The sequence below is a fragment of the Hypomesus nipponensis genome, chromosome 23 (genome assembly GCF_054491055.1).
Source record: "Hypomesus nipponensis isolate SF chromosome 23, ASM5449105v1, whole genome shotgun sequence".
NCBI lineage: Eukaryota > Metazoa > Chordata > Actinopteri > Osmeriformes > Osmeridae > Hypomesus > Hypomesus nipponensis.
In genome coordinates, this window is record NC_140383.1 from 19,108,250 (window position 1) to 19,117,772 (window position 9,523).

General features: G+C 38.0%; 1 protein-coding gene across 1 annotated transcript; it reads right to left on the reverse strand.

The window, feature by feature from the left end:
• Positions 1-5,528: 5,528 nt before the first annotated feature.
• c23h2orf76 (chromosome 23 C2orf76 homolog) lies at positions 5,529-9,183 on the reverse strand. Its single transcript, XM_084688611.1, has 5 exons — positions 8,813-9,183; positions 8,681-8,731; positions 8,369-8,406; positions 6,128-6,209; positions 5,529-5,977 (listed from the first exon to the last, which is right to left on the reverse strand). Exons 1-5 carry the CDS (start codon positions 8,979-8,981, stop codon positions 5,901-5,903), a joined length of 417 nt encoding a protein of 138 aa, XP_084544737.1. The 5' UTR covers positions 8,982-9,183; the 3' UTR covers positions 5,529-5,900.
• Positions 9,184-9,523: the final 340 nt, after the last annotated feature.

Genomic DNA, 9,523 nt, shown 5'->3' on the forward strand with positions numbered 1-9,523 from the left:
CCATGCAACTTTGAACAAGGAAACTAGAAGGAGGGTTAAGGTCATTTCTGGGAGCCCTATCTAGAGAACTAAACAAAAGCTATTCACTTCATTGACTTTGTACTTTTTCACCTGATTGGGTACTACCTAATACTTCTTCAAATCCTATAATCATGTATGCTGTACTGAGTAGTAACAGATACTGTATTGTTTGATTGTTAAGGTATTGAAATGTTATGAAACTTGTGAAATGTAAGGCACTACAGCAGGTCCCAGGTAAACAGTTGATGAATGATTGTTGTGTTGACGTTAAACGTCAAAAGGGGGGACTGTGGAAGAAATTTAGATTTCCTGTGTGCTTACATTATTCACTAATCAAGAGAACTAGTCATTGGATACTAGTTAGTATGTTCTCATGTAAGCTTGCTATTAATAAGAGTAGATTGTGTCTATGTGTCAGGGTTAATAGATGTTTGAGATCAGGAGAAAGTACTGGCTAAATGGTCCTTGTCATGACTACAAGGAGAGCTCCAACTATGTGTTGGGAGCTGTGAATCTCTTTCTCTGAGACTGTTGTAACGTCATTTCTGCCTGACTGTCACTATCTATGTTTGCATTCTTGTGCCCTTTAAAAGTTGGTCCTCTGTCCTTCAGAGCGGAGAGAGACTTGATTGAGACCTAAGCCTGGTGTTGTGTTGTCATTTATTGTCAGAGGTCTGGTTTTCTCTCCCAATCTGCAGATTGATAAATACTTATTAAAATCCAGAACTCAACTGAACTTAGTCACTCCGTTTATGAAGAGACGGACAAAACACCTTCTTCATCAATTCATCTGACCAGAGCACCTTCTTCCACATGTTTGGTGTGTCTCCCAGGTGGCTTGTTTACTTTAAACGACACTTTTTATAGATATCTTTAAGAAATTCTTTCTTCTTGCCACTCTTCCATAAAGGCCAGATTTGTGCAGTATACGACTGATTGTTGTCCTATGGATAGAGTCTCCCACCTCAGCTCAGCTGTAGATCTCTGCAGTTCATCCAGAGTAATCATGGGCCTCTTGGCTGCATCTCTGATCAGTCTTCTCATTGTATGAGCTGAAAGTTTAGAGGGACGGCCGGGTCTTCGTAGATTTGCAGTGGTCTGATACTCCTTCCATTTCAATACTATCACTTGCGCATTGCTCCTTGGGATGTTTGAAGCTTGGGAAATCTTTTTGTATCCAAATCCGGCTTTAAACTTCTCCACAACAGTATCTCGGACCTGCCTGGTGTGTTCCTTGTTCTTCATGATGCTCTCTGCGCTTTAAACGGACCTCTGAGACTATCACAGAGCAGGTGCATTTATACGGAGACTTGATTACACAGAGGTGGATTCTATTTATCATCATTAGTCATTTAGGTCAACATTGGATCATTCAGATATCCTCACTGAACTTCTGGAGAGTGTTTGCTGCACTGAAAGTAAAGGGGCCAAATACTTTTGCACGCCCAATTTTTAAGTTTTTGATTTGTTAAAAAAGTTTGAAATATCCAATAAATGTCATTCCACTTCATGATTGTGTCCCACTTGTTGATTTAAAAAAATATATATATATCTATATATATATATATATATCTTTATGTTTGAAGCCTGAAATGTGGCAAAAGGTCAAAAAGTTCAAGGGGGGCCAATACCTTTGCAAGGCACTGTAACTTTAAGTTAAACATGACATCACAGGATTCTACAGTACGCAGCAGTAGCATCTCTTCCTGCAATCTAGTTTGCAATATATTTTTTAAGCTCAACTTCAGTCACTTTCTGCACTGGCGATGTAAAATCAAGTTTTGCCTGCTTAACAGGTGTTGCTGAGGTGTTATTTGTCGATGCCAAAGTAAATTCCTAGTCTGTGCAAACTTTCATGATGAACATGGATCACTCAAAACTGTTCGTTGATGCTGCCTTCAGTAGGTTCCTTGTGCTAGCCGCAGCCGCATATCGTTTTTTCTCCCCAGGACATAGCTTGCACTTTACATTAATGTTCTTGTTAACCTGTGACAAAAAGGTAAAGTACTTGGAATATTTCCATTTGCTAAAACAGCTAGAGCTACTTGCTTCCGCCGAGTCCGAAATCTTCCACTTCAAACAGCTAGAGCCCGCGCTTATGCAGCAAAAACTCGCGTCTCCCGTGCAACTGCACTACAGCTAACAATTTTAAAGAGGCAGCGTTCACTTTGACCCTAAAACGATACATTTAGATTTTAATTCAATATTGATTTATACAGAACTGTTTGATTAATTTACAGTATGTAACGCAAGTACATTACAAGTAACTGTAATTAAATTACCTAAAAATGAACAGTAATCCCTTACTTTACTTTTTCGGTGGATAAGTAATTTAATTACAGTATACTAAGTAACGCGTGTAACGCGTTACACCCAACACTGAATACAATACAATCAAATCAGCTCTGTCCATGACTGCACCTTTACAGTGCTCTGGGTATATGTGCCCCACACTACCCGCAATATAGTTAGGCTACACGTTATCCCCAAAATAGCATTTTGTGGCCACAAATTAGTATTTCGTGGCCACGAATTGGCATTTCATGGGAATGATTTAGCATTTTTTGGGAACGATTTAGTATTTTGTGGGAACTAATTAGTATTTTGTGGGAACGATTTAGTATTTTGTGGGAACTATTTTTTTTTTTCGGATGTCATGTCTGGGGCTCCATAGAAAACAACAATGGCCGCCGAAAAATAATTTATATTTGTAACGGCGAGCTGTGATTGGAAGCGAAATTAAACAGGAGCTAAAGACCAAGGGTGGGGGCTTGGTCAGCACGCCATTTCCAGAAAGGGTGTGTGTGCGTCTCGACAAGCTCCCGCATGTGTCAAGTAGTTTGACCACCTGTTCCTCTTTGCGCTTTATCGCACAGCATTTTCAATATGCGACTTAAGCGACAATGTGTGAAAATGCTGTGCGACAACGCTAAACGAGACAGGTGGTCACCCTAGTGTCAAGGGGCAGGATGAGTCTGTGAGAATTTGGAGCGATGTGGAGCAATTCACATGAATTCAATCATATATTGACATACCAAGGTGAAATTGTTTATGGTACTTCAGAGTGATGTCGTCTTGAACCCTATTAGGTTTGAAAAACAATCAGTCAAAATTATATTTGATTTATTAACACAAAGATATTGAGGCAATGTGGACATTTACATAAATACACTTTTTTCAGCCATTTTGTATAGCATTTCTTATTCAATTTGACCCTTTATAAAAATGTATGTATTCTACACATCTGGAACAAATGTCACGTCGATTGGATCTATGGTTCATGAGGAGAAGGGTTTTGAAGATTGTACCAAATTTGGACACTACAACAACATTCATAAGTCTGACAATATGGGTCCTTGAGGCTTTTTTGTTCCCCATGAGAAATAAGGCATGCATACCCATTTTCAGGCATTTTGGAATAATGGGGCACTGGGGAAATCATGTAGACTTTGGGCGGTTTTTATAGCGCCACCTATGGGCGCACATGGGCCACCTGTTGTATCATTGAGCCAAATTGGAAAAAATCGGGTCCAGGACTTTTTGAGCTATTGGGCCTTTTAGCTGAGAAATATAATAATAATAATAATAAGAAGAATACTTCCTCCTACTGGAGGAACCCTAAATGTGTGTCCCAAGGCCGTAAGTCACTATAGAGGAAAATGTCTTACAGCTTCTTATAGCTCAGTTATCTGTCAAGTTTTCAGGAAGTATTACAAATTATGAAGGGCCTTATTGAGTTGAGACCATCTTTCTTTAGTCTTATAAACTCTCAGTGCCTGCCTTTAGCACATTGCCATATTATACAGTTTTTTTTAAGCAGCATTGATATTGAAATAAACTCCTCAAAAAACGTTTGGAAACGTTATTTCAGTCTTCGGTCGATCATTTCTCCACTTCAATCACACCAATTGATATTGATTGCATTTTATATAGTTGGAAAGCCTGATTAGTCACCTTTACAACGAGGTACAACTAGTAAGGATCATGCATTCGTGGAATGAGCAACACAGCTAACAGTTTGGGTATCGGCCCAATTTTTTTTTGCCAAAATACAATATTCTTCTGTTGGTATTCTAGTATTCACTCTTGTTTTGAGTTGCTTGGTGGATTGGATGATTGCACTCTCCCACAGTAATAAGGAAAAAACAACACATATTGGCCATTTTACACTTTCAGGGACCTCAGTAGCGTGTGGAAGATCCATACGCAGCCACAACAGCTTGGCACGTCCTCCTCATGCTGGTCACCAGCCTGGTCACATACTGCTGTGGGGTTGCATCCCATTCCTCAACCAGGATTTGTCACAAGTCAGCCAACATGTTTCGTTGGTCACCCTGGCACAAGTCAGGTGGCTGAGCGGTTAGGGAATCGGGCTAGTAATCAGAACGTTGCCGGATCGATTCCCGGCCGTGGCAAATTACACTGTGTCCTTGGGTAAGGCACTTCACCGTACTTGCCTCGGGGGAATGTACTTACTGTAATCGCTACGGATAAGAGCGTCTGCTAAATGACTACATGTAATGTAAATGTACAGCACGTCCAAGCTGTTCCCACTTGAAGCTAAAAATGAGAGTTAATACCAACAGAAGAATATGGATGGGGGATTTTGTCAAAAACATTTGGCCCGCTACCCACACGGTTAGCTGTGTTGCTCATTCCACAAATGAACGATCCTTACAAGTTGTACCTCGTTGTTAAGGTGACTAATCAGGCTTTCCAACGATACAAAATACAATACCAATTGGCATTATTGAAGGGGAGGAATAGTCGACCAAATAATGTTTCCAAACTATTTTTTGATAAGTTTATATTAGTGCTGTCAGTTTAACGCGTTATTAACGGCGTTAACGCAAACCCAAATTAACGGCGTCAATTATTTTATCGCGCGATTAACGCTCTTTTTGGCCTAGCAAACTTTGTAGTTTTTTTCACATGCTGTTGCAACAACTACCGACGTTAGAAAAACTACAACACCACACCGGATCTAGCTAGACCGGAAAAAAAACAACAGGCACGCCAAACACTCGTTTGGCTTGCGAGCTGGCTAAAGAGTAGTAGCAGAGCCCGTTTACGGATATTAGACATTCTCTGGTAGTAGGCTAAAGTTACGTTTTGAGTGGATGACGAGATGCCGAAATGGATGCCAATAAGATTCTGAATGGAAAGTTTGCTTTTAAAAAGTTGCCAAATGGTTCTATTGACAAGACCAGTGATCTGTGTGTTTTGTCGTTGTAAACTGATCTATCATCGCAGCACGTCCAGTCTGAAATACCACTTGATGGCCAAGCACACAGCTGATGCAAATTCTCTGCCCCCTCTTCAAAGCCAGGCGATTGCAATGTTGTTTTCAATAAAAAAAATATTTGCACAAAGCAATCCGAACCACTTTTCTATGTTGATAAGAGCATTAAAATTTGAAAAAAGATTGGGACAAAAAGAAATCAGGGACATTTAGAATAGATTAAAATGTGCGATTAATTGTGATTAATCACGAGTTAACTATGACATTAATGCAATTAAATATTTTAATCGTTTGACAGCACTAGTTTATATATATAGAATGACATTTTAATGACAATTTAATATTTTAGAATATCAAACAAAATTAAATATAGTGTGAACTCTAGTGCTTGTAAAATACATTAATTGATTAATTAAATCCATCCATTAAATGATTTATTAAACTTAGCAATAAGATATGTAATTGTCAACTAAATTCAGTAAAATATCATCAGATAAAAACGGCATACCAATGGAGTGAAGAATAAATTAGGAAGACATTAATAGACTGTTTAACATCTAAGGACCGGCTACTTAAATCCTTCATATGCTTGACCTCAAATTCCAGTCTTCAGGTAGGGCTTCACGGTCGAGTGTCGTCACCAGGTGGTTTGAGGATTTGATTTGAACATCTCATAATCTTCCCTTCTGAAGAAAGCCAGTTCTGTTTCATTTGCTGTAACACATGTCTGCAACATTCATTACAACATTCATAACATTCCGATACACACAGACGCACATAGAACGTTGACTGAATTGTTAAGCTACCTTTAGTTTTAACACATGTCAAGGGTTTGTGTGAAGAAAATAATACCTGCTCATTTACCAATTCCAGAAGCTCTAAGTGATATTCCTTCTTGCAAAATCAGCTTGTCATCATCTTCTAAACTCATCACCAACTCATTTGTCTAAAAGCAAAACATTTTCCTCAAGATTGGAGTGGATGCTTTAGCCAATTCAGAGGTCTGTCTATGAACCATGGTTGCCAACCGGATCACTGGTTACTAGGGGTGTAATGATACACTCAGGTCATGATTTGATAAGTATCCCGATACTGGGTTCATGATATGGTACGTATCGCAATAAAAAAATAAAAAAATTAATGTAAGAGATTCAAATAACAGATTAATTTTAAAAACCTGCATGATGCAGGTGCAGAGTAGGTTGTGTGTTGGTAGCTCAACCAATAGGATAAAACAGACATAACTCTACGATATATATTGTACCACTAGGGGGAGCTGAAACTGATGGTCCAAACCTGTTTTACAGTTGTCTGTTGTGTGGTTCGAAGTTGGTGAGTGGTATTTGTGATCCAAATCAACCTTATCCCTTTTCTAACTGTGTTTGCAACACTGTTAGACAAATAAATGTCAGCAATCATAATCTTTTGTCTATTAAATATAATAGATTGCTTTAGATTACGCATATACTTATTGTTGCACTGCAAAGGCCTATTGCGTGTGGGTATACCTAGTTATAAATCGATCTATATTTATGCATAGCATGTGACTAGCTATTTTCATTTAACTTTCTAGTACTTTTGTCAGACATTAAGACGTTTTTGTTGACACACACATATTGTTATGACTTATATTCAGTTCTTATATCTTATATTCTGTTGTCGATTTGGCATAGTTTACATTATTATTATTATTCATTTGTGAACCAACCTGGGTGGTTTCTTCCAAATTCTGAAACAAAATACATGTTTTTGCATACAATGTATGCAAACTCTTTCAGAAAAATACATTGTGAAATACTTTCTAATAATTCAATAAGTAAAAAAAAACAACAACATGTACGTTTACAGTTAGTCTTACATTAATCTGCACTAAACTGCTGAATATCCAATGATTATTACCCAGGAGAAAGCGACTAATTTGCTACTTGTTTCTTTCGCATAGTTTTCAACTTTGTAACAGTTAGCATGCAGTTAACTCACAAGGTTCACTGGTAACAAAATAAAGCTTTTTTCCTCTTAAACTACAATACTAACTAAACACCTGGAATTATTACATGTTTAGCCATCATAGACATTTCATTTATCCTAACCCTGTGCAATTCTAAGCTTCCATTTAGTAGCCATCCACTCAAAATATAGTCCTATACCACATTTTGGTAAGATATTCAGACACATTTAACAATTGTATTCACCGAAACAGAAATAAACATGCAACTGGCATGCTAAGCATGCAACTGGCATGCTACTTTATCCATGTTAGACCTCGCTATCTACTGGACACAACAAATAACTACAAGTTTTAACATTCTCTATAACTTTGCTTGTATTTTGTTGTACACTACTTTCAGAAATGTATTTTATTTAATAGCCTATACTGTGGGGAATATTAATTGCTTTTGATTGGCTCTACCGGACAAATGGTTTCAAAAAAAAAAAAAAAGATAATTTATGTAAGGCTTATTCTGAAGATGATCTGTGCCAATGTTGCGGAAGATTGGACAGAAATCGTAGTAAGAGTAGCAAAAAAAAGTGTTTCCTTAAAATTCAAAATGGTGGCCACATCAATTTGGCTGGTATCACAAGTTAACCTGTATAATACATCTGATCTCCCAAGATATCACTAGACAAGGAATCACTTAATGACAACAACAAATCTACATATATTGGCCAAAATGTATTTTGGATTCCTGCGGCTCCTCTCAGATGTCACATAGGTTTTAACCTTTTATTTCATAGCCTATACTGTGGGGAATATACTTTATTTACCACCTGGCTACAGACAGAGAGAGATACATATATCTACGGACCACGCTACGGAACACTGAGCAACTGGCCTGGACCAGGAATACCACATGAGTAACCACTGAAAATGGTTTGGTAAACTGGCAACAGCTCCCCTAGAGGTAGTTACCAGTGGTCCGTGTTAGCAACAATGGCCTGTGAATAGTCCACTAAACAGGCTACAACTGCTGCTTGAAGAATGGCTGTGGAGCTTTCTTTAATACAAAAAATGAGGGACGTGAATAACAATATAGAATAAAAACAGAAGATGCATTTAGATGGTGAAAGTTATGTAATCTTTGTTCGAGAATCTATTTAGCCTACCTTTGCTCCAAAAGCTTGGTGAATGATCTTCATTGTGTCTGCAAAAGGAAGCAAGAATAACTCCATCTGTTGACATTTTTTCAAAAGGGTTTTTAAATGTGGCGCTTCAAAATAACCAGAAAAGCATGCTGTGAATGCCACTGGATCTACTAAGTCAACATAATATTGTGTCTATTATTCTATATCTAATAGGATTCCAATTAAGACATATAGGCCTACATCTTACAGGAGATTTAGCAACTGTGGTACTACAATTGCGGCAATAACACTGACCAAGTTAGCTAAATTAGTAAATTGCATTCCATAATTTACCATAATCGTACTTCTTGAAGGGAGGTGGTAAACCTGCTCTCGCAGCAATATCTGGAATGAGCAAAGAGCTGGTCTAAGGACGTGCATGTTGTTTGACAAAATTACCTTACCAATTAGCAAATTGTTACTTACCATGTTTAACAAGTTGAATAAAATCTTCTACCAATTGATCAAGGTTAACGCAAGGAAATGCGACTGTCTTGAAATTACGGTGCTCAAAAGACCTTACTAAACGTACAGAGACAACAACCTTGTTTGACATGTCAGCTTGATCGCATGCGTAATCCTGAAAACCAAACATTTCTGTTTCATACCACACGGTCAAAGCATGACACTTGATTTATACAAAACAATTATTGCATTATTATTTTATCCGATATAGGGAAGCTTGCCTATCTGTAATAAAATGGGGCATTTGACTGGTTGCACGTGTTCTACTAGCTGGCTGACGTCATCACAATGCGAAAACGTTCATTTAAAGGGGCCATTTTCTACAAATGTACACAAGATCGTCAACTTCATCAGCCTTCGTCACAAGGAAAATACATAGGTAAATAAACCTAAAATTAGCTATAGGCCTACAGATCAAATATATTTGAAGACCAGGGGGGTGTTCCATCAAAGTTTAATAAGGAAACCTCTATTTCACACTACCTCACAACGTTGTGACAATGTTTCCAGTAAGTGGTTACCGCAACATTACCTTCTGGCGACGTTGTACGAACTTTATATAGCGAATGTTGAATTGGTAGCGTAGACGTTTCAACGTTTCCACAACGTCGTATTCGGGTCGGAGATGGAACGTTTCAAAATGACTGCTGTCATTTTCTTACCAACCCTCAC

What these genes read in the sequence shown, in the direction of transcription:
- c23h2orf76 (XM_084688611.1), bottom strand. Translation starts at nt 8,981, where the DNA reads ATGTTTGGTTTTCAGGATTACGCATGCGATCAAGCTGACATGTCAAAC. An exon ending in CTTCAAGAAGTACGATTATG is followed by an intron (nt 8,407 to 8,680) that starts GTAAATTATGGA and finishes TTCCTTTTGCAG; the next exon opens with ACACAATGAAGATCATTCAC. An exon ending in ACCAAGCTTTTGGAGCAAAG is followed by an intron (nt 6,210 to 8,368) that starts GTAGGCTAAATA and finishes TTTTGCTTTTAG; the next exon opens with ACAAATGAGTTGGTGATGAG.